General features: G+C 37.1%; 1 protein-coding gene across 1 annotated transcript in view; it reads right to left on the bottom strand.

The window, feature by feature from the left end:
* Nucleotides 1–18,995: 18,995 nt before the first annotated feature.
* Nucleotides 18,996–26,672, bottom strand: part of LOC128997640 (uncharacterized) — a 33,039-nt gene continuing 25,362 nt past the window's right edge. The window contains exons 8-14 of the mRNA XM_054423278.1: nt 26,124–26,172; nt 25,031–25,108; nt 23,956–24,045; nt 23,141–23,213; nt 22,090–22,152; nt 20,735–20,945; nt 18,996–20,202 (exon numbers count right to left, since the gene is read on the bottom strand). Coding sequence (XP_054279253.1) covers nt 19,124–20,202; nt 20,735–20,945; nt 22,090–22,152; nt 23,141–23,213; nt 23,956–24,045; nt 25,031–25,108; nt 26,124–26,172 — 1,643 coding nt within the window. The 3' untranslated portion in view covers nt 18,996–19,123. The remainder of the gene's footprint in view (nt 20,203–20,734; nt 20,946–22,089; nt 22,153–23,140; nt 23,214–23,955; nt 24,046–25,030; nt 25,109–26,123; nt 26,173–26,672) is intronic.

Here is a 26,672-nt window from a genome sequence, read left to right as displayed (position 1 = left end):
CGCCGGTGCGCTCGTTGGCTCTTATATGCGCGCCATGTTGGTTCCAAGGGGGGGTACTTTTGGAAGGGGGGAGTGGCCCCCCACGTGGGAAAATCAAGAAAAGCTGAAAACGGTTGAAAGCTAATCAGATTATCTAGATAAGAATTAAATTGTAATATAACACGCAGACTCTCTCGTGTCCATGATGCGTGCCATCTTTGATACAATTATCAGATTGGTTTTTAATTTTGGTTTTACACTTTCAGTTTAGAAAGAAAATCGAAAATTTTAAACATTTATAGAAACAATTTGCATTTTAATTTTTCGATTTACTTCCTGCTAAAAAATACACAATTTCCAAATTTATTTTTTTAATAGATGCATTTCTTCAGAAATTAAACAAATTTGTTCTTGGAACTATGGTCTACGAAATACACTTGCACAATATACATTTTTTTATAAAAAATATGCAAACGAGTGGAAATTATCAAAGTTGTGCGCAAATATTGGTGTGGGAAGGTTGTTTTACTGCCAGAATAAAAAATCTCAAATTTTTACTAGACCCTGTATTACTAAAATTATATATGAATTCCTTAACAATTCAGATAAGGATTATAGTATTTCCACAATAACCATGTTGTCTACGATCATTGTGTGACACATATAAAAAAAATAAAAATCTGAAAATTGTAAATCTTGATCTATGTTTCTAAGAACAATTCAGCTAATAATGTTAAAGAATACTCTTGTTGCAGCAAACCTGCATGCATACTGAGTAATTTTCAATTTGTCTGATTGGATTTTTAATATATTATATTTAATTAGTTACTGTATTAAAAAACAAACAATAAATTTAACAAGTAACTAGGTCATCTGCTACAGGCAAGAGGAACATTGTTTTTGTAGATACTAAACATCGATAGAATAGTATAAAACATTGCCAAATTTGATAAAAGTTTATCTATAAATAGCATACTTTACCACTTTTTTTCGTAAGACTAACATAGGGGGTTTAAATATAGCCTATGCTATAATTATCCTCGTAACTTTCAATCGTACATCAACGATTTAATGAACAAAATTATTTGTTTTAAACTCCATACGATGGATGTAATGAAAATGGGTACTCCAATGTTTTTAAACCCCAAATTTTCAATAATTTCAAAACCTTTCTCATAACTCATCCTCATAACCCGATCGCTGGTTTGTGAAGTTAAAGTTTATCAAGCCCAAAATGCACATTCATACAAAATGTTGTTAACATCGTACCAAAATTGCTCGACTCATCGTGTTTTTTTAGATACATTCATACTGTATCTAAAAATGTATAACGAAAGTTTTTGCCACTTTGGATATTAAAACGAAAATGTAAATCGCTCTCGAGTAGGTCACTGTGCCAAATAAGGTAATAGCTTCTTCACTACAAATTTGTTAAATTCCATAAAATAAAATAGCTATTTTCAATATAAGTACAAATTGACGTAAATAGGTTATTATTTACCCACCAAATACAACCGTAAACATTCTTTTGCTAACCTAATTCATAACTGTTTATATATAAGGCGATAATTTGCATTATGGGATTTTAAGTACCCAATAGTCAATGGTTTTATTTTATTCTTCATTAAGTACATAAAAGTTTGATCATGTGAAAGAGAAACGCCCCTATCCGCACGGTTTTGAGGCATCTGATCTTGATTGGTCCCCGGTAAGTGGCTAATTGGAATATTTGATCGCAGACTTCCTTCGCTCTACTTTCCACGGAGCGTCTTTACTGCAGGTAATTAACCAAGATCAGCTGATAGAGGAAATGACCTTGAGACACGAATCCTAAATATTGAGCTCATTGCATCTGAAGAGATCACTGAACCGAGTTTGAAGATCGATTCAAACTAAGTCTAGAGAAGACTTCTTCATACCATTACTTCAAACGGACTGTTTTCACGAAAAACTGTACACTTTCGATCAAATTATATAAATACAGATAAAGTAAAACAAAAAAATACAGAACTGTAAGAAAATACAGACGAGTAAAATGGGTAATCATTAATAGTTTTAATATAGTATGGCCTCAGGAACAACATACTCAACAGAAAAATAGTAACAAATAACTCTATAATCTAAAGTCACTGAACACGGCTTATTCCAAAACGCAAACCAATTAGAACCAACCCATTTTGTTTATGATTTGCAGTAGAAGAAATTGTACTAAGGCCTAATTGTTATTATGTTTTTGGATAAACACTAACATTGGTTGTCTGGATTTTGGAAGAGAGAATAAGAAGAGCTACTTTTGTTGGATATCCCAACTATTAATGGAAACAGAGCCCAGAGTCTATCCCGCTCGAAGGACCAATTTCATAATTTGAAGGAACTTGAAGGTGAGCACTGAAAAAAAGTAACTGTGCTGTCATAGCCAACGCTCAATCGAATCTGAAGAAGCAATTTGTCCTGTTTTAACACCCAAATGTTTGAATCGATTTCAGTTTTTTCAATTCACATTTACATGTTCTCTTCACATTGCAAGTGAAAACTGGCAGTTTTAGTTTTTAAATATCTCACGGTAATAGAGAAAACTGAACGAGTTTCAATCACTTTCAATCGTCTTTTCCGTCAGAGAGTAGAGTAGTCGACTGACGTTCTTCAGACATTACTGCATTCCTGTCAGGCTAATTGTGGATTTACTCGACAATTAAAACTCTGCGTTGGCCATGACCCGAAGAAAACTATTTCATACCTGTGGTATTGTTTCGTAGATTATGTTTTGTGTCTACAATGAAAATACAATATTATTACTATTCAATATTTCCAGTGTTTACGACGAATTTGGAGGAAAGTAGGTTGTTTTAGTACAATTCAGGGGTAAAAAGAGAAGTGTGCAAAATTAATCAGAGCAAAATCAGATAGTTCTGCATTACGCAACGTGGTAATTTTTACCACATGAAATTTTAGAATTTGTAAAAGTTGGGGTAAGTATTACCGTATTGCCAATTACCAATTGAGATGGGGACGCCATCTAGGTGCGTATTTTAACCCAAATATGAGTGAAGGATGAGTGTAGAATGGTGTGAGATGAGCTTGTTATTGACTAAGATCAGCTGTTTCACCCACAGTGATGGGCAGGAACGACATGGTTCAGTTTTGAGCCATCAATAACCTACTGACTTTTCTCATATCGAACCGGTGACATTTTCATTGTTAGGTGATTGAGTGCTACTGTAGTTTCAATAGATTAACAGACAACCCAAAAAGTGAGAAATACAATGATTGCTTGAAGCTCGATACGATGTTTGGATCGATGGAGTCATTAATTGAATACGAGATTTTTATTCACGTTACAATAAACATGGTTAGTCGATAATGTAATGAAACACAAATTAGGTGACTCCAAGGTGAGACAATCCATAATACAAACCAAGCCCAAAATTTTTAATTCCTCACACAGAAAATCACCTGCAAACTACTCGACTAATTGAGGCGAAATTTGGTAGAAACAGAGAAAATATACTACAGATGGACACAGGCATATTTTTATTACTAAGCCCTTTGTCCCCATGGATTCCAAAGTTTTAATTTAGACTTTGAAACCCTGTGGAATAATTCAGATTGAAGATACCATTCGCTTATTCCTTTAACATTATCGTTCTAGTCGTTGAAGAAGAGTTTACGCACAAAGTACATAGGAAGAGATCGCTCCAAAGGTGCATCTCGAGATTGTGCTGGAGACCATGTAGGAAAGGTATGGAGATTGTCACGGTGACGGACCACCGAGAAGGAAAGTGGAAATACTGGAGATCAAGGTCAGGGAGAGAGTGAAACTGCAGAGCATAGCCAGTACAGTGAGACTGCAACTGGATCAGCTGATGAATAATCATAAGCTCAAATGTTCTCAAGTTTAGATGCTAATAAACCGAACAATCCTTTAATGGTAAATGTTGAGTTAGTTTCGTGATGTTTCAGACCAGGGAGCCCCACAGGAGTGAGACTGTTCTAGGAACATGTCCTCTTCAGCCTAAACAGCTGTAGATTACAAAGTCGTAGAACAGCTGGTAGCCTATGGGTAGCCTACACGTCAGTCAAGATGACGTCACAAACTTTTTTTTCTCCAACAATGTCCTAAAGGTAATTTGAACGTTTGGAGAATGAAGTTAGTGTTAAAGAAATGCAACACATGCCTTTACTTTGTATGGATTGAGACAGTTCTCTATAACTTACAAATTAAAATTTGCTTTATATTTTTCAATAACATTGTTTGGGTACCTGTATCAAAAATTGATCAGTGATGAAAAGCACTTTGTTGGAATTGATTTAAAAAATTTGTTTCAATTAAATTTTTATTAACGTGATGGGAAATCCCTCAAAATACCTTCTCTAAATCAAAAAGCATGAATTGTAACCATGTAAGCATGGGCTTAAATTGCCTAATTAGTGTGGTTAATTTCCCATAGAATCGTAGAACCAGTGTCATGAAATAAGCCTACGGACTAGTGAGTTTAATGTGTTATAATGTCAGAACAAATACATTAGGTAACTAGACAACATCACATATTACAGAAAAACTTTTACAAGGGGAAACATTAAAAAAAAATTACTTTCCATACCTCATGTCACTTAGTCACATACAGAATTAATCTATTCATATCAACACCACTCTTATTACATCAGAACTTGTTTATCTAGAATTTCAGCTATATCATAAAGCTGTGTCCCGGTGGTTCGGAATACACCCCAGCTACATAGAGATCACCTTCGTAAGAAGTTTGCTAGTTCAATCCCCGGAGGAGTAGATTATTGTGAACCCAGATCCATTTGTCATTGCGCTTTCAATGAATGATCTAAAGATAGGTCCATGGAGTCCTTGAAAACAAATCTCTCATGGGGATAATCAAATACGACTTGTTATCGTGGTTGACTCCTTATCGAGGTTTGCAATGACATGTATGTATATGACAAGGGTAATTGAAAAATACATTCAAGGGCCATTCGTTATCGAGGGTCTTGATGAGATTCTACTGTAGTAAAAAGTCTTGATTTGGATCATTCTCTTACAAAAAAATAACATATTTCCTATGGCGACAAAACACAAAATAAGGAAAACGAAGCTACCAAGGCTCGAGGCTCTCTGAATAGAGTCTCATGTTATCGTGCGGGAACAAAACCCTCTAAAGACTTTACAATGCGGAAAGATAATGTGAGAAAGTAGAATCAATTCATAACTGTTGAGTTTACAGTTTACAGCTCGGTAAACATTGTCGCTACAAGTCGGTGGCGTTACAAAAGGAGTTGAGCAACAAAAAGTGCGCTGCGCAACAACTATTATCTTCACTGCGCACCCTCCATGAGACCGACATAATGGCTGATTAATTATGAATACAGCCTCCTCGCTTATTATCTGCTCACTCGCTGTTTGAACAATTTCACTTTCGTTAACCGTATAACAAACTTGCGGGAAATTCGGGAATTCTTTTTGTTTCAGCAAGAAAGTGATCCGTACGTTGAGCACAAGTCACTGTCAGTTAAGTTGAGTTAATCTTTGTTTTCGGGTGTTTTAATGTTTGAAATGGTTAATCCAACTGATTTGCACAATTATTTCTTACGCTGTGACGAGGACTATTCATTCTTTGGACGAATTGCCTTTGATATACACAGGGTGTTGCGTAATACGTGTCGGATACTTAAAACCTTTGAATATTGATAGACGTAAAGATTTAATTTCCAATCTGTAACATTGTAACTTTGCACATGTGGGGCGCTGAGATCATTTCACATGAACACAATCATACAATCCTAAACTGTAATCGGGGCTGTTCACTTTAAAAATGCACTGAAACAAAGTCAAGTTAGCTTTCTCTCTGTTTATATAATTGTCTAGGACTATCTCCATTAAGTCGGGTAATGCTGGGTTCATCTGGTTACCCAACATTTTGATGACTTCGTGTTTTCACGCTTTATCTACAAGGACGAGGACGTTAGTGTCCTTCTCCGGCACGACCAAGGACCAAGGACATTGCGGTGTGACAGGTGCATACTCATCTTTGGATACCTCTAATTTGAATAACTCTCCTTTGGATACTACCCTGCTGATACCACTCCTTTGGATACATCTCCTTTGAATACATCTTCTTAGAATGCATCTCCTTTGAATGCATCTCCTTTGAATACATCTCCTTTGAATACATCTCCTTTGAATACATCTCCTTTGAATGCATCTCCTTTGAATACATCTCCTTTGAATGCATCTCCTTTGAATACATCTCCTTTGAATGCATCTCCTTTGAATGCATCTCCTTTGAATACATCTCCTTTGAATACATCTCCTCTGGATACTGGACAACTCTGTGCAGATACATCCTGTGGATACCTCTCCTTTCTATACATCTTCTTTGGATACTGGATACATAATCGTGGATTTGGACACCATCCTGTGGCTACCTAATCCGAGGAAAATGCTCTTGCTTAATTCGTCACTGTCGTGTCGTTATGTCGGTTTTATAGATTACTTAGACGATGGCATTGCGTCACCTAGCGTCATTTGTTGGATATTTTCAGTTTTTATGACATCCGAAAGGGAGTGTCGGTTTCCCCGAAAGGCAGTCAGTGAAAGGTAAAGTCGGACGTGTCTCGAGCGCTAACTCCGTTACACAAGTGATTAATTTTATCGGCATGAGTAGACTATTATTTTATTATGATTTACTGCTCTCATAATAGCAATGGCTTAGGCTGTAGTGTATTTAGCTATTTTAATAGTTCTGGTAAAACAGCTGATCTTAGTCCCTAAGTCAGCTGGATTTTACCAGAACTAAATTAAAAGTCCGATGTTCAAGGACAGTTGGGCACAGTTGCAAACCATAAAAATCTTTTGAGAACTCACAGGATCAGAAAGGCAAACTTCGCCTTAAAAAATCTTAAAAGGTGATAACTAACCACTCAGCTACCCAGATGGCAATGGCTTGTACATTACTTGACGCCTCATCGTTCATTTTACAAACAATACTTATTTCCACTCTAAGTTTCTGCCTTTTGGAGGTTGCTGAATTCCCTGCTCTAAGCCTGAGATTGACATTTTAGATATGAAGAGATTTACGACGTCAACACCCTAGGATGAGTACTTTCAGGCAATGATTGTTGAACGAGACAGTTTTTTTACTAAGATCTGGAAGTAATGCGTCTGAGGTACGAAGAAAGAAGTTCTGCAACCCCAATAGTTGCTGTTGGGTTGTTGATTCACAGATTTACTTGAGATAAAATCAAGGGCGAGTTATGTTATGCAGCTGCGGTGTTGCAATTGTCCTTGACTCAGTATGTAGGTGGCTACACCCTCCTGACCCTTGGTCCCATGACCTGCCCGGGGGCTCGCCTCTTTGGCTCCAGAGGGAGTCGTAAGTTGTGGAGTAAGATTTGGAGGGTCAAGTGAAGCAGTGAGGGTTTTAAGTATAAGCACCCCTATAGGTCGGCAGTGGGGGGTCATAGTTTCCCTGAAAAGGAAACTAAATTTACCATTTGCTATTTTAGGTTTTAAATAGATGGTGGCGACAAATAAGTATGTTTTAAACTATTTCTAAATATGATCCCGACTGTTAGACAGCCAACAGTCACGTTTAAAAGCGCGTTATATCAACTTGCTTTTAGATTAGGGCCTATTCTATTCCTCCGAATCCAGGAACAAATTATTTGGTTTGCCCAATGAAGAAAACTCCTGCGAAGTCCGGGGTTGCAAGTAGGTAAAATTTCTGAGCGCCTCACCAAGAATCGGGATCTCGCCAAGATCACAAAGAATCAGGAGTCAAAACACCATATTTTGTGTAGGAATAAACATCTGTCAACACAACCGGCCGAATCAGTTTGAATGGCCCGTGTTCACAAACAGTTCTAGCATGATTAATTTGCTTTGATGCCAACTACTTAAGTGACTTGCAAGATGTATAGACTGTATAAGATCACTGTAAGGGTGTGGTCTACACCCTGCCCTAGTTGCTATGTAGCCTTGGATGATTACGATCATCTACTTTTTAATCAGGGTAATTCATTATCATTCCTGTGATCAAAGACCATAGATTTTTATTTGACCCTTTTGCATGAAGAGATCAACATAGTGACTGGGATAAGTACATGAAAATGATGGCATCTTTTATGTCACATCCTCAGTTATCGCAAGAAAAATTAAAAGAAAACAGCCTCAGAGTCCAGTAGGGTTTCAGCTCTCTGGATTGAAACGTCACGAAGAACGAAGAACGAAGAAAATAAAATGCATGGTTGCACACTATGTTAGTGGTGTGACATTTGATCTGTTTGATTTTGAATAAAAAATTACCCACGGATGGTCCATATAGATGGGATGTCTACTTCAGTATTTAAAAGTAAATCAACTGAGCAAACAGTTCCTTACTAAGACTGTATTATTTTCCCTCCTGAGACAGGAACCGTGGCGTGGTCCTGTAATCCAGCTACTAGGAGGTCACGGATTGTAGATATTTATAGGCATGCTCTGTGGATGCGATACTCTCTTGTGTGCATTAGCATCCGCACTAGTCAGTACTAAGACGATCCGCAGTTCTATCCTGATTAGGCCAATTCGTTGATTAGAAGGCAAAAATGTGGTTCGGATTCCACTATAAACTGTAGGTCCCTTAGATGTCATTTGCTGTATGTGCCATTAATTAACAGCTGTATCTATTAGTAACAAGACTACAAGATCGCGTTCATCCTACACTCATCTCCATTCATACTTGGCTTAAAATACCTACATTCGTATGGTCGCCATTTTCAAGGTAATGTAGTATATTCCAAGGCCCCGCAATGTCTCCAATATAGTCACGTGTGCAGACCCTGTCCTACGCCCAAACCACAGGTCAGTTGCCCAACGGTTATCAATCTCGACCGTTTAGAAAGTGCCAAGGTCGCCATTGTCTGATAACGGGGTCAATCCAGCTTTGTTTAAAAGTTCAAACATTCCAAAGCCGATTACCTTAGCTCCACACTGAGCAACGCTGGTTACAAAGTATCTGTAGTTAGTGGAATCGGTTTGCCACAAAGATTGCTGCGACCCATCCGAAACTTTGGAAGTATAGTCTGTATGATGGGACCTGTCTTCCGACTCTCCATCTACCCGTGGACTGGCCAATGGTGAACTGGCCGGGTAGAGTTCCAGGTAAACGGAGGGCCAGAAGACAGGTTCCATCATACAGACTATACCTTCGCTAAACGATGCGAGCATATCATGACAGCCAACATTCGACTGTCAGGCCGGGGCCACACTTGTAATTTTCAACCAGCGAGACTGTTTTTTCCGTTTTCACGTGCGACGCACGTGAAACAGTTTGCCCGTGGCCACACTCGTCTTACGAGATAGGTTTTTCGGGCAAACCAGCGAGACTGATAGAGCATGCCACACTGGCAATAAAAATCGTCCGTGTCCGTGATACGCACTCCCCCCCCCTTCCACGCTCTCTGTACATGTTAAAACTAGAAACGTCCGTGGAAAAAGTTCAGCGAGATAAGATGAGTGTGTTCACTCACATAAGCCGCAATGCCCCGCGACTAGTTTTACGTGCAACGCCCGTGGGATGTTAGTAGAGAATACCCGTGCAATTCCGTTTGTCAGTCTCGCTGGTAAAACCAGCGAGACTGACAAACGCGTTCACGGACGTTTTTACTCTAGTGTGGCCTGCCCCATATACCGTAATGTATCTCTCAAACCCACGGGTAACGCCCGTGGAAAAAATTCAGCGAGATAAGACGAGTGTGGCCCCGGCCTCAGTTAGCTTCGTTCTTATTGATTGGTAGTTGAAACTAAATGCTAGAAATGTAATTAGCACTTAGTTTATTTCAACAAAGTAGAAGAACGTCTAGATTACTTTCATAATACTGTATGTCAAAACTTATGGAACATCCAAAATAAAATGTTGATCTGATTCTGAATATTATTTCATTAGAGAAGTTTATTTGTGAGGTTCTGAAGAGTCACGAAAATTGTATTATTTTCTCGTTATGGTCGAGAATTTTAATTAAAAAAAATGTATAATGTAAAATATTTCATATACACGTATACAGTCACAAGCGTAGTGTATGCAAATATATGAGGAAGTTTCCAAGATTATCATCTAGTCCTATGTCAAAAAAGTAATATTTTAGAACGGAAATAATTGAACAGTAGGTACCATTATGTCTAAAGAAAACATTTTGAGAAAGTGTTATAAGTTATCCTCTGAAACGTCTGTAGTTGTGAATGAATATAGTGTAACCGTACAAACTCGATATCAAAACCGGTGTATTCGTAAGACCTTTTACAATACATAATCCAAGCCGTGGCCTTCAATAATGGAGATGTTTTTTTTTCATGCAAATATTATGTTGGATAACCTTTTCTCAAGTACCCTCAAAGATTTCGCGTTCACATGTTTGACAAATCTTCAGCAGCTTCTCTCTGATGCGTGATGACTTCTGAATTCACCAACTAGAAACTACTGTTTTGTCTTGTCATCCTATGAGGGATGACTCGGAACATTTCTCCAGCAGTTGCAGTAGGCCAGGTTGAGCATTACAGAAAGTTGACCGACTCTTCTACCTTGAACAACCGAGTTTCAAAACGTGGAACAAACAGCTGATTCGGAATTGTTTCTTAGATTAGCCAAGGCTCCACTAGAAGAACTAGTGTTTTTTTTTTTTTTTTTTTTTTTTTTTTTTTTTTTAACTAATTGGTTTGTTGGTTAAATAATATGTTAAAACAATGTGAAGGTTGGAACTGTAACGCCAACAATCAGCGAATCAGCTGGCCAACTCCCGCCAGTTTCTCCCGCCAAATCGGCCTTGCAGACTGCACCAGACACGGGGGCGTTGTTGTCAATGTTGCATTCGACCACTTTCTCCCAACTTCCTGATCGACTTTCCTGCTCTTTGTCCACTAATCTGCTTATTCATGATGTAGGAATGTAGTCCGTTACACAATCCCAGGTTCGATTTCGGAAGTTCTATTGAGCGTCGTGACGAAGTGGACAGTTATGTCACTTGCATGAGTGACAATGTACAGAGGAAATGACTCCAAGTGATGTTGCTGGTTGTGAAAACTTGTGTGCATTGGTGATGTTAGGTAAGCAGAATGCGTTATAGAAGAATCCTAGAAATCACTTATATTCTCACAACAATCAATTCATCACGGTAGAAAGGGGAAAACAACCAATATACAAATACAAACATATAACAAAACAAAAATCGGCACATTTACATGGAAAGCAATTACATTTCTAACAAATGAAATGAAAATACAAATGAAAAGAAAGTACTTCGAAAAATATTTTGACTAGTTTATAAAGAAGGAGTTTGGCGCATAAGGAAAAAAGAGCCCTATACAAAGAGCCTGACATAATAAACAAGATTTTTGTCCTAGGACGCTAGGCATAATTCCGGAATTGTTTTTTCACATTACTTCAGGCTAGACCTAGGGGTTACGGTATTATCACTTAGATAAAATCCATTGGTGATTTGGCAGGATTTGAACCCGGGACCTCAGGAACTGATGTACCGCCCTCTGAGCCTGACATAATAGTGCTTATAAAAGACAAAAGAATTAGTTGGTTAGGCCATGTACTTCGGATACAGGAAGGCACAAGACTGAGGGAGGTATTAAGATGGTATGATCAAGTCAAGAAGGATGTGATCCAGTGCGGAGGAGAAATCCAGATGGCAGAGTATAGAGAAGAGTGGAGGAGGCTAATCTACGAGGCAAAAAATCGACTGAGATTTTTGACGCCCCATCAGTAAGTAAGTAAAGTATAATATTCGTGATCATGTTTATAGTCTTCTGATCAACGATTCGCCAAAGTTCTAAACTAAACTGTGGTCTAGCTAGGGTCTGTCTAATTCACAGAGTTGTCCGAACTCTTAACTTATTTGATCTGGTGTTACCGGAAAAACCAGTAGGTAACACCCGCTACCGAGTGATCCACTAACCAAGTTACAACATTTTATATTTGGACAACGCTCAACGTTTCCGCATTGGCTGAAGGAAAGTTGTCCAGCCTCCAGGCTAAGTATGTGTGTGCGTGTGTGTGTTTCGTATTATGTGCGTGTATGTAGGTGAGTCTAGTGTAGGTATTACGTATTTAGTCGCACCTGCTCCCGATAACCATAGCCACTCTAGTATAAATATATTTTTGTTATCCCAGTGCCGTATCCAATAGTCAATGATACTACCTTCGATATAGTTATCAGCTTTGGGAGTGTATAGTATATGACATAACTAGTGAGTTTGAAATCAAAGGCGTATACACCAAAGAGTCATACTGACTTTCTAACAGACACTTTTGCCAAAGACAATTGTTGCTATGTCAAATCAAGGAGGTGGGCGACTGACTGGTGATCCTATAAACACTGACAACACGGGACATACGTCACATCGGGTTATGTAAAGGGTTGGGTCGAACAAAGTGTTCAAACCAATGAACTTTGAAGCTGCTTCCAGTCAAATGTCAAACTTGTTAGGAACAAATATTGGTAGGCTATGCTAAATGTTCTTTTGAAATCCGGTTGTTTTGTGTTTCCAACAAGATGTATGGCTACTTGTCAAGTTGAAGAAGAGACTACCAGAGGATGCAGACGTAGATAATAGTTTTTCCTGCAGTCACCTGACAAAGTGGTCTTCCTTGCACTGATTAGAGTACAGAAAGTTGCTAATTGCTGCATTTACTTACTTTTGCCGCACTACAGTATTCCAAACAAACAACACAAAACAGCGTGCTTTAGGCACGTAATACGTCTAGGCCCTACGCTTGAAAATAAGTTGGCAACACAATATATTACGACTACGATCAGCTGGTGCAGCGTTTCCCATTTCGTTCAATGTTTGGATTTAACCCAACCTAAAAACGTGTTGTACAGTGTTTGAAAGACTAATATTATTTATATGCTTTATAGTAACTGCAGAAAAATATAATATGTAACGCAAGGTGGCTAGTGCAAACTGCCTTTGCTGCAGTGCCACATAACCCACTAGTTACACAAATAACTATAGTCAGTATGGGTTTCTTTTATTATGGTTTACATTAGCTATCTCAACCACCATTTTCGACTCTTCAAACACCTGTGTAATTAAGCTTTGAACAAATTGCAAATTTGTAATTGCTGTTTGAGCTGAGTGATAGGTGATCCCGAGGAAGTCAGAGGCTTTTTGATGTTTCAAAACTGGTCCCAGCTGTCCTTAGCTGATCGTAGTAGCGAAGCCGCCATCTCATTATTTAAACACCCACCATTTACTCATCTTTACCTTGAAATACGCATCATAGTGTGTAGGCGTCGTCTTCCAATCTTACACTCAACCTTACATTTACGCCTCGAAAAATTGACTTAAATTTTGTTTGAGGGCTTAGACAATCACATACCTGAACAATAATCTTGAACTTTAGTCTACAACTGTTTGCTCTCACAGCTTATCATGTGGATTGAGGAAGAGTAGTTGTAATTTTAAATGTATGCAATGTGAGGCGAATTCGACCATTACCCGCGCTTCTCTGCCTTTCCCGCCAAATTGATGTGTTGATGGCGCTCCACTTCGTAAATTGCATTCGAGAGCAGAAGACCTCCCGCGTTAACGGTTGCATCACAGCGTTTGGGTTTGTGAATGTTCGAAAATGTGTGTGCTGATTTATATGTTTTCCTGTTTATGTAAAGCCTTTGAAGTTGTAAAGAAGGGCAAAAGACCATCAAAGTATGGAGTTTACTAAAAGTTTTACTACAATTGTATACGTTTTATGTTTTATCCTCCATTCACCCCTTAAGGCAGTTAGGAATAGAAACTGTTTAGATCGAATTTCCCCCAATTTACCCACAATCAGATGATGTTTGGCAATGTAAGAACTAACATAAGGGTATATATTTGATTTTACCCATGTGTATAGATTGTAAATTAACTTTATTAAGTGATGGGGAATCTTTTCAAGGACGAACAAAACCTCAAAACATATATAACTGCTGCATTTTTGGGCACATGTCAAAGTCACCAACAACTGACTTAGCCGTATAATAAGGTTGTATAACAATATAGAGCCGCCCCACTGTAGGCGCTTCTTATATAATTATGTATTGGGTGCGGTCACTTTCTGCAGGTGAAACCAAATTTCAACAGGCGCAGCCTCACTGTAACACACCCACGCGGCGGAAAACAGTGTCTGGGACCCCAGAGGTTTGTTCAACTTCTGGGTTGTTGTAAGGTCGATTGTACTTGTTTGCCCGCTTAGAAAAGTCCCAACACTTTAAGGTTCCATCCTGGGCGAGTTTGTTTCATTACGGTCCGCGGAAACAGATTGGATTCGATTAGATTGTTATGATGCCGATTGACCAGAGTGCACATCACTTTAAGATGAAATCCATAACACTAGTGTTATATGCTCAATGGGGGAAGAGTGAAGGGGCCCTTAGAGCCTAGAACCTTTCCTTAAGGACGCTGTTTGGCTGTTTCCTTGCTGACGGTAGGCCACTTGCGGGAGTTCCGTGCGACGGACACATCGGAACACACCACATAGAACTATTTAATAAATGTTTCCTATGTATACATTTGAACTTTATGTGTCAACGTATTGACGAAGACTTCCGTTGGATTAATGGAACAATCAATTTAATGTGGAATTGGAATCCGATTCCACATTAAATTGATCGGAAATAGGTATTTAATCGAAACTAGCTACCCTTAGTTAGACTGAAGACGGACAAAAGGACGCAACGTATCATAGGTATAGGTAGCAAAAATGTATTGGATTCAGTAAATTATCTACCGGTTTCAAGACTATTAGGAGTATGTTTTATTTATGGCGATAATTTTGCATAGGTACTGGCAGAGACAAGGGAAAACACTGGATTCAGTACAGCTATCTAAAGATTTAACGGTGACAGTTGTACATACTGGTTACTGGATGCAACATTGGGTCAAGCATAGCAGCAAAACGATTGGGTGGTGGAAAACGACAATTTTGTACACTAGAAACATGAACTCATACAATTTATCTGTCAGTTTAACCACAACCATTTTGGATCCGTATACTTCCATCTTCCCCAGAGTCTTTGTATAATAAGATCCTCACTATCGTGTGATCAAAAGTTAATCAATCTGACCTAGAACTCCGATGACACAGTTCCAGTGGTGCAGAGAAAGTGCAGATTATGTAATCTTCCCGACATAACAAACACAAAATGTCAATTGACTTCCGGTGTCAGTACACGTCTTGCCTTGCAGCGACCAACGACTGATCAGCTGATCAGACATTACAACCAAAGACAGACAAGTTGTTGATATATTCTATTGTTTATGAAAGAAGTGTGTAGAACGTGCATTATGCATCTTGAACGGATGCCGTTTCGTCGATTCGATTGTTTATCAAAGGATCTGCAACTTATGTTGGAGGTTTATTGAATTTTAAGCTTCAGTTTTTCATTTGCAGGATTGCTGAAATCACGAAATAAACAATGGTCCCACGTCTAAGATCATCAACGAACGATCGTGGCTAAGATCAAGCTGTCTATTCTCATTCAGATGATACTTTCCAAATATAGGACTAAAAATAATATAATAATATACAGATACGCGTACCTTAAACAATATATTTAATTACACACGTAGTAAGTTAATTGCTGTTTAATTTTTAAATCCTCCAATCCAAACCAAACGAGATTCTCATCCACAGCCACCAAAAGCAAGCAATACAAAACATCATTATGTCATGGTTATGATAGCGGCGAGCAGAGTGGGAATACTTGTTTGTGGGTATATTTTGATCAAACTTGGCAAATTTATTTATTTTATACTAAGCTATTAATATTTTATTAAAAAACACACTTTATTAGTTTCCTTGTAGCAGCAAACCTAGGTACTCATTAAACCTAATGTTATTTAAATAGATTTAATTTAAAATCAATTCAGACAAATGGAAATTCACTTAGTTGGCAGGTTTTCTGCGGCAGGGGTATTTATTATAAAGTATAGTTATCCCATTAATTAATTGTATAAAAAAAACAATCGAGTAGCATCTTATGACTATTGATACAATAGTCAATGGTAGCACAAAATATTTGAGTAAAATCAAGGCTTGATTGAAAGCACATTTTATCCAACAAGACACGTGTTCTTGAATCGTTATGAGAATTACTTTCAGTATCCATGGAAATTACCACATCAAAACTTAGATTTTTCACAACGGATGAATCTAAATTTTAGGGAGAAAAGTAATCAATTTTAATCAAGATTTTAAGTAAAGGATCACTTCAAAGCCAGTCCTGTGAATCAAGCAACCTACAACTAAGCAGTCAGGGATGGAATCAAAAAGGAATTTCCAAGGTATGTTATAACAATACAGTAATTGTTGTTTAACATAACAACAAATGCTGATACATGTTTTCTTTTTCATAAGAAATGCATAATCTTTCTTGTAAGGAAAAATAAATTATTTTCAAATTCTTCTTGGTTGGTACCTATGTATACCATATCCTCTAAGCTTATCCATATACAGCATCCTGAATGAATATCTTATAAGTTAAGTAATAAAGATTACAAGATATCTTATTATTAATTGTGTCCTCCTCCCGTGTTAAATATTTCTTCTTTGAACTTGAGACATTTTCTGTTCTTCCAACAAAACTGATTAACTGTTTAACTTGGTCTTAAGCTACTGAATATACAACCATAAATATTTACTCCCAAAAAGCTAATGAGTATCTTTTTATAAACAGCTGTTTTTTGTTTTTAAATTTGTTCCATGTATTTATTATGGGGAAACCCCGACCTTTGAGAAGGCCTCACGCCCTTAAGAGTAGGAATTTTAAAATTCTAAAACCTTACTGCAAAACTACATATTTAGACGAATCTTTTGACACCTTAAACATTGAAATTGGTCCACAAATAAGGGAGGAGTTGCGTTAACAAAAAACGGCTTCACGTATTATATACATAGATGTACTTTATATGTATACTTATTGTGATGGTTCATTTTTTAGAGGTGTTGTATGCAACAGAAGATGACTATATGATTAAAAGGACAAAGAGAAAGGGAAACTGTGTATTTTCTAAACCCCATCCGTCTCTTCTGGGATTTTACTCATCGGTGGGAGCAGAAATCAAAAGATAAGTACATTACGTTTTTCAATTATTCATAAATTACCTACTTTAAATTAAACTCGATTTCACGCCGTCAACATATTGGATAACTGACATCTGAGCATACCAGATCCAGCGTCGTAGAAAAATGTTCATTCGTTCCTTTTCTCATAATTTTTGACCCTGGCAATTTGAGCAACTTCCAAAAAAAATGCAGCATCAAATCAGGAAGTTGTAGATTTGTCAGTGGCTAGGTATCCAGCATTAGGAGCTTCAAGATAGGGACTTAAGATAGTTTCATTTAGGAACACTACAGTACACACATATGCAACATGTCTTATGTTAATTGTAAGTGTACAGCTCACTAATCGTTTTTATTTTTCTAGTCCATGATGAAGAGGAATTAACTCCAGAACTCCCCGCTCGCTGCAACCCCTCATAGAAGGAAATACATTGTCAGTGGTCCATCGCAGAAGACTGGAAATAAACACATCAGATGAACATCTTCTGGCTGCTCTTCTGGTCTTGGCAGTATTACACTCTTTGGATGTTTTTCACTACAATCATACACTCTGGATCTCTGGGAGAAGTTAGGACTTTCGCTGATATGAAACTAACAAACCGCTAAGAAAAGTCTCTGAGATACACTGCAAGAAAGTAACTGAAAATGCCTACTTGGATAGTTTGTGGGGTAGCCTTGGCACAAAAACTGGCAAAATCCTCATCGTAAAAGTTCACAAAGATTGTATCCAGAAAGAATATATAACAAATAACCTTACTTGATTTACTAATTTTTTAAATTACAGTAGAACCTCTTTAATCCGAACCCCTGTAATCCGAACGTCCACTAATCCGAACGCCTCATTGCTGTACTCTATACACAGTACAGTAGTTCTTTATTGTATGTATACTGTATTTATTGATATACGCATCATAGTTATTTCAATTGTAATGTATAGTAGGCCTATTGTTTATTCCTTATGTTTAATACTGTATTATATAAACTCTGTATTCTACTTTAAAAAGCATTTTTCACTTTTCCCTAGCTTTGTTATGTAAAAACAACAATATGTTCTGTAATCCGAACTATTCAATAATCCGAACTACCTCCGGTCCCAATTAGTTCGGATTAAAGAGGTTCTACTTTATTTTCATTCTTTACAAAAATGTTATAAAAAAAACAGCAATTCAAAATAAATTAATTTAAATTATGAAATTACTGGTTCAGGACGGAAATTCTAAACCACTTCTAGGACTACCAGAACCACTACTGGACTAGGAACCAGAGAACCAGAAAACTGGCACATTGTTAGCTCATTCCCTAAGTGCAAATCTAATGAACTAGACTACCACTGGTCTATAATAGATCCATAATAGGCACAGTCAGGGCCACAGACTTCGGGCCCAAAGCAGCGATGTCGTGGGTTCTTGTGCATGCCGCTACTTTTTGTTCACCCTTGTTCTATACCAGTGGATACGTTCCATGCACAGGCCTCTGTTTTTAAGGTACTGTACCTAAATCTTTTTATTTCAGGGCAATAAATACAAGAATAATTTCTTAACAAGTTTAATAGATTGATGCAAAAGTAACAAACTGTACATTATACCTATAATTAATATCCTAAAAATATTAGGTACATTTGAATGACATTTAGTTTGTTTGCTAAAATCTAAAAATGTACAACGTTATAGTAAACTCAGTCAAAAACCTTAAACATATAAACAAACTATGATTTCAAGGTTTCATATATAAATTACTAAGCATTACATTTCTACAACAAAAAATTGATTGCAAGGTAACACTTTCTAGGGAATCGATGTAAAATTTCAACTTTTTTTCCTTTGATTGAGATGAATGTAATAATCCTAAATTCTATTAAATTTGTAATGGTAAATTACTTTACTGTTATACTAAAAAATATACAACAATTCTTTGATTAGAGAGAGAGAAAATAGCCTATAATATTATGATTTAAAAGAAATGTAGATTTGAATCTAACCTATTGGCTTCAGATTGTAATGAATAATCAGAACTGGACAAAAATTATAAACAAAACAAATATTATCAATTTACTTTGTTGTGAGAGCAAAACTCACATCATCTGGGTCCAAATTCAGATCTGTTATTAACTTAACTAACCTCAAAAGTTTGTCTTTGGTTTTCTTTCTTCTCTCTTTCGGAATAGTTTTTAGAGAAATAAAGATTCCCTCCAAATGTTCAAAGTCAGACGGACAGGAGGTGGAAGAACCATCTTCAGGAGGATCAGAAGGCGGGTTGGTACCACTGGCAACAGTGCTGGTGGACTGGCTTTTAGGTTCTTCGCTGATGCTGGTAACACTGACAATAGAAAGGTTTGCACCACTGTTGATTGATGCACTTGAATTACTGACAGAAGTTAGGTTTGTAACACTGTCAGGCAGGTTTGTAGCACTGTGATTTGTTACAGGTGGATTTGCAGCACTGTCAATGATACTGTTAATAGAACTGTTAATAGCACTGACAGAAGATTGATGCGCAGCACTGACAAAAGGTATGTTTGTAGCACTGGTGATAGGCAGGTTGGCAGCAATGTCGACGGATGTGTTGGTACTGTTCAACATAGGTGGGAGTGGAGCAGGGACAGTAGAACTTCTTTGTTCACTGCTATAATTTTGTCTAGCATTAAAAACTGGTATGTTTATAGGACTAGCAGAAGGTTGGTTTGTGTTGTTGAAAGGTAAGTTTGTAGCACTAACTGAAGATTGGTTCGCACCCCTGACGTACGGTAGGTTTGTAGCACTAACTGAAGGTTGGTTCGTAGCCATGACATACGGTAAGTTTATAGCACTAACTGAAGGTTGGTTCGTAGCCCTGACATATGGTAGGTTTGTGGCACTAACTGGAGGTTGGTTCGTAGCCCTGACATATGGTAGGTTTGTAGCACTAACTGGAGGATGGTTCGCAGCCCTGACGTACGGTAGGTTTGTGGCACTAACTGAAGGTTGGTTCGCAGCCCTGACATATGGTAGGTTTGGAGCATTGTTGACATGTACGCTTCTATCACTGAAAGGTGGTGGAAATGCGTTGTAGTTATTTGTCGGGTAACCATGCGCCATATTGGGACCAAAGTAGTTCAGGGGTTGTAGAGGGTACTTCATGGCGTTAATATCTGCAACAGAACATCAAATTATTGTCATTGCACATACAAATAATACTGGTTGAGTACAGGCACCAAACACTCACTACCAGCGCAAAACTAACACTCTATAACTGCACTTTGGTCGCTATAAGTTGAAATTATGCTAGTCACGACCGCCACTTCAGCACGTTACGGAATTAAGTTTCGGTCACGTGGTATAACGTATCCAAGGATAGGGAAGGGTTAGGCTTCCTTAATGTACATTAGAGTGTTGTCAGGAAAAGGGTAAATCATACGTTAATTATAAAATAAATTTGGGAAACAATTTTTTACAAGCCAATGTATGGAGACATGCGACCGCCGCTACATTGTACGTAATAATTTTGCATTACATTATATACTAGTGTAAGAAACTCTAATTTGTTTAAGGATACATCTTGTGTAATAGTGTATTTATGATTTAAAACAGTTCTATGCTGATAAAAATCTGTAATTTTCTTTTTATTCAAATGGAACTGTGATTGTCCTGATTTTTTTTTTTTTAACCTTAAACACTACTCACCTTCATTGGCTGGATGTGGGTTTGCTGGAGGGCCGAACGTGTTAGTCAATCTCGTAAGAGCGTTTAGAGACTTCATCGTACTTTGTGAATATTCACTCTGTGGATGTTGAGGTATGTTGGGAACAGAAGCACAACTTTCCGTGGACTCTGGAGTGAAATCTTCTAGGGTTGCCAATCCATCGGTCTCATCCTCCATCAATTCTTGTTTTACCTGAAACATTAATTTTTAAAATAACAGATCTTTTGTCACCAAATACTCCTGAAGCTAGTATCTGAAATAATGTATCTGGAAGAACATGGAAAAATTGCTTTGACAACTAACTAACAAAACTGATGCTTAAGAAGATATTAGACCAGATCGATAAGTATAGCTATGTTATTCCTATAAGTAAAAATCTAATAGGAAGATAAATATTGATTTTGTTATTTTAATTGTGATTTTATCTGTTTTCTTGTAGCTTCCAGTGTTTATAAATGAACATTTTTTACATGACTTTCATATTTTACTATCGATTGATCAAAACTATTTCAGTATCCAAAAGTCGCTATAATCTTATTATGATTTACCATGCCAATGAAATTTTATTTGAAGTAAACAAAAACACTTTTAACGGAAAACAGTGCAAACACCTCAACATTTTTTTGATATGCTACAAATTGAACCTATTACTCTTGAACTGACCATTCATTAATCTTACCTAACGTTCACTCTTGCACTAACCACTAGACTGGCAACATGGTTTAAAAGTTCAAAAAAGTGATTTGAATGACCCAACATTTTCCAGTTTCTATTTAAAACTACAACTTCTAATTTATTGAACATCCCATAACAACAATTAATTTGTTCTGATAGGAATGTGCTTTTTTTTAGAAAAGATATTTATATGTATATACTAAGAGGTTGGTGGCCTTTAACGTTGCATTGCCCGTTCACATGGGCCACAGAGGCCTGTGCGTGTATCCAGCAAAGCAAGGGGTGAGCTGTACTGATGAAAAGTAGCCTTGGAAGTCCGTGCCCTACCGACTGAGCCACTGACTCACAAACTAAATTAGTTCAGTGTTAAAAATATGCCTTACAAGGAAAATCAAGTGGTTACATTATTTTGTTATAAACAAAGATGATGTTTACTTATGACTCAAAAGTTTTTAGAAACAGGGAAACTAAGCAAAAACTTTGTTAAAAAAAGATGTGATCAACAAACAAAATTTAGGTTAGGTTAGGTTAGGTCAGTGGCTGTGTTGATAACCCCACACACTTCAGGCACTAGGCAGCGAGTTTGGGTCCTGGTACTTGCTACTACTTTTGATCAGCGCAGTTCACTCTAAAACCGCTTTAAAAATTTGAAAATCTTTACCTGCTGTTCACAGATGATTGTTTCAAAAGGAGATGAAAAATCAGTGGATGCTGAAGGTAACGCCTGAAACACAAAGACGAACGTTGAAATGACATACATAAAACATTTTAATCACCTAACAATCTTTTAAGACTCTAAATCCTGTATATTGACCATCCAGAGTATGTAACTTTTATTTACTTGTAACTGATTGTGAAAGCATAACCACAGAGAAGTAAGGTAGACGACCAAGCACTTCTTTAGTATGTTGTGCCGGAAATATACTTGTGACGAGCAAGGAAGAGCTCTAGCGGCAAGCACTGTGCGGAAATTCCTATCGCACAGGACACAGGGTCTTCCTCCACCGTGAACATTGTAGTACACAAGGGCGAGGGGTGTCCAACTTTGCCCTAGACACCACTTAATTGCACGATTGAATGTTTCCTCTATACCTTAATTCTCCGTGGCACAACTGAACAAAAACGGCCGAAAACTACCAGATGTGCTGCAAGAAAACTGTTCTTGAGATTACAGTTTAAAATGGCACTGTTGTAGACTGACAGGTCTGATTGATTGTAGAGCGACTATATTGTCTATGAGGGTCGAGGGAGCATATTAGACTGAGGTTTTGAATCCTCTCTTGTATACAACTCGAGTAGAGTTGACCTGTCCTTGTAAATTTTTGATGTAAGAGACCCACATATGACAAGTAAGTAGATCGAAGGAATATTTTCAGCTAAAATAGATGTTGACGGGAAGAGAGAATTCTTTGAGTTTATAATCAAATCAGACATTTTGCTATTTTTACTTTTACTTATCCTTGCTCTAAGTTTTCCAACAAAAGCTTATGTTGTAAGAAAAAAATTGGAATTTTTATGTTCATAAACTGAGAAACAAATAAAATAGACATTCTTAATTCATTTGTTAATTATCCGTGGTGCTTAAAAGTAGCCTATTTTAAAATAAATAAAGTAGTTAAAAATTCAAGTACTTTATCTTGGTTAATTTTTTGTATAAATTAAACATTATTTGAATATAGAAATCAACAAACTCTTAGCAATATTGGTTTTACCTTATCACTTGTATCAGCTGTTGCATTAGTTGCATCATATTTTTCTTCTGCGGCAGATTCAGCATCTTCAGACCTAAAAAAGACAACAGTTAGTAGGTCTAATGAATGTTACGCGACTCGTTTATGTATTACACTGTTCAATTTCAGCTTGAATTAATAAGTGTCACACAAATTAAGCATCAGCAAAAATAGCGTTAAAAAATGACATTTTGCTGATATCTTGGGAGACAAAGATTAAGTGTCTGCAACCACAAAAAAATGTTTACTGATTATCCACAATCAAAGAAAATGTTGATAATTTCTCCATTAGCAATAGGCAATAATGGTGTCTCTAATCACTCAAAATGATCACTGTTCATGTGAGACGTTCCTGATTCCTCCACCATTGCAGATGTCTGTCAAGTGTGGTCCGCCGGGGGCCTCATAGATTCTAATTATGGCCTTGGTTATAACAGTATTGCTTTATTGCTTAACTATTGTACTGAAGTCTATTTTTTTAGTTTAATCAAGAGTAAGTTCTCAAGGTGTTCAAACAAAATGAAGTTTAATTAATTTGATTTTTGTAACACTTGTAAAAGGTAAACCTATCAAAATCCATGTGTTTTATGATTAAATTGGTACAAGCAACCATCAATCATTTTTTTGTCCAAACCAATGGAATTTATGCTAAAGAATCATAAACTCTTGTAGTGACAAGTGTTCCAAACACCTTAAATTTTATAATTGTATAGTCCATATTCCTTATTATTATTAAGAAAAATTATAAATACTTTCATGAAATAATTTTTTAATAATAAACAGAAGGTATAACTTACTCGTAGTATGTATCTTCAGACGTCTCCACATCTTCAATGATAAGTTCATCTTTGATTTCAGTCACCGAGTGATGGCTGGTGCCTTCAATGCTGCGAAAACATATAAAAAATTAAATCATAAAAACTACCACAATATTACTGAAAAACTTGTTCCAATAGTAAAAAAATTGGAGCTATTTACGTATAAAACATCAGTGAAAAAATGGCAAGGTTAAACCCGTTGACATGGAAGGTCTTCAGAATGATTTCTTTACCAATGCTTTTTTTGTTATTTTGTTTTATGTTCTTTTATGGCATATGTGATTTTAAATAAACATGTTCATGTTGAACAAACATAATGTAAAAGCAAAAGAGAAAATTTGTGTCTTGTTCCTCTACTGTATAAAATTATACTCACCAGCCGATCTGTTAACACAATCACTGGCAATGGATTGATACATTTTACCCTTATCTGCTAGGTCTGTCAATTTTTTACAAAGTGGGACCTTTAGCTTGTGGCACAGAGAAGGTACACTTAAGTGGTGTCTAGCACCAGTTGCTGGTGTCTAGGGCAAAGTCTAACACCATCCATTATTCTCTTGCCTTCATGTACAACTACGCTCAAGCTGGAGGAGTCCCTGTATCTGTGTGATAAGAACTTCTGCACAGTGCTCGCCGCTCGGGCAACTTCCTTGTTTGTCACAAGTATGTTTTTTCCCTAGTGCGTACATTCCCGCCCACACAACATATAAGAGCCAAAAGTGCACTGTCGTCCCATAAGCAAGTTCCCTCCAGTTTGGTTGGTCGTCAGTTTTTAGCCGTGCACGTGCCTTAATGTTTTCGTGTCGTGTCCGTGTTTTGTGTTGTATGTACTATTTATTAAACTTTGATGCAATGAAAATGAAGAAACCACGTAAAAAATGTAAATATGTAAATAGCTCAGATTAGTGTATGATGACTACGCACCCGACGATGGAGTTATCTCCGAAACGGCCGTAGTGCTCAATTAACAGGATTGCGAAGACTGTAAGTAACCTTTATATTTATTACACGCAATCTGCCACACTGATTAATCTCAAATTAAGTTTGAAGTTACCTGCTAGACGGTTCAGAATTGGGGTTGGCACTGTGAAGATCATCATCCACTGTACTCGTCGTTGTTTTTTTTGGCCTCCTACAACAACAAATTGTCATCAAAGTACGGTAGCATTGTAAAATTACATTAAACATTCTACCACACAGTTAAATTGATAAAAAGTGATCAAAAATATAAATTTTTTTCAAAAACTACAAACTTAATACCTACTCTAGGGATGCAGTTGGGTGTATTTTAACCCAAATACGAATGGAGTATAAGTGTAGAAATCAGTGAAATGCCTAGGAAGCCTTTTCATAAGGAAAAATACATGTATGTTTAGCCAGGATAGTTTATCAAAAGCCCAATGATCAAGGACAACTGGGCCCATAGTTTAAAGGCTTCTACTGGAATCCACAACTTTGTATGGCCGAGTGAGGTCTTCTGATAGCTTGCTAAAGAAACGACCTGTTTGATTCAGTAAAAAGGCTACACAGAGCATCTTACTACATTAGTCCATTCTACACTTATTTTTTATACGCATTGAGTAAAAACTTCCAGTTTTTAACCAATCTTAATTGGCTACTCGATAGCAACCTCCCATTCAAGAAAGACATGGAATCAAATCCCAACTATTGTATAGTAAAAGTATCTAGATGTAAGTTTGTCGTAAGCAGTCGACTCAGTATGGTTACCATCTTTAACGTGGTATGGAGCATAACCATTCTCAGGGCCGTACTAAGACCGGTTGTCCTGGACAATTTTACTGGGGCCCTGGCCCCAAGGGGGGAACTGGCCGCATATATACTTCCCAAGGGGGCCGCCAAACATTTACTTCAAGGCGAGGGGGGCTCAAGAAACAGAAAACTTCCGAAATACACAAAACATTAGAATATTTCATTGTCACAGCATTTTCAAAAGGAAGAGAGTTCCCTTCTCATTCAGGTAAGCCTGCTATCCTTAATAAAAATACTATAAACCTAGGCTCTTGTGCAATATATCCATGCTTAACCTCAATCTCAACTTAAATTTTCTACATATCCTAATGTATAATGTACAACAATTACACAAAAGAATTACTTATGTCAATGTGGGAAAATGATGCTGAACTTACCCTTTAGGTTTTTGCCTCTTAGGCGCTGGTAACTCTCCTTGATCTTCCCCTAAATCAAACATATTGGAATCAGATATCAACTGATTTGTAAGAGCTGAATTCAAATCATACAGTACTCTAAACTGAGGTTTAATTTGAATATAAAAACCACTTAAGGTGGATCAAAAGAATTTGTTTTTTCACTTACAGTTATACTGAACAACTGAACACACCAAAATTCTTCTTTTCTAATAAATTCAAACACAATTATTTTTAGTAAAACCCATGATAACCTAAACCTTACTAACAAGGCAAAACAGGTGTGCAAATATGAGTACAACAAGGGTTTTGATGTATTAAGTTGTAGCCTCTGCTAACGTACATTCCAATATCCAGCCAAAGACAAACCCCAGTTGAGTTCAAACACTGAAGAAAAATTGCTAGGTACACATTATGGTGAGACAAAGGGGCACAAATGACCAACTCTTCTCTATGGCATGTACAGTTAATAAGATGTTGCCATTTTGTCCCGTACACTTGTAGTGAGAGGCGTGTATGAACGTAAACTAC

This window comes from Macrosteles quadrilineatus, unplaced genomic scaffold (genome assembly GCF_028750875.1).
Source record: "Macrosteles quadrilineatus isolate MER2022 unplaced genomic scaffold, UCM_ALF_1.0 Scaffold_6__1_contigs__length_79288215, whole genome shotgun sequence".
In the NCBI taxonomy this organism is placed as follows: domain Eukaryota; kingdom Metazoa; phylum Arthropoda; class Insecta; order Hemiptera; family Cicadellidae; genus Macrosteles; species Macrosteles quadrilineatus.
The sequence above is the reverse complement of the archived record's forward strand: the minus strand, read 5'-3'. Positions and strand labels throughout refer to the sequence as shown.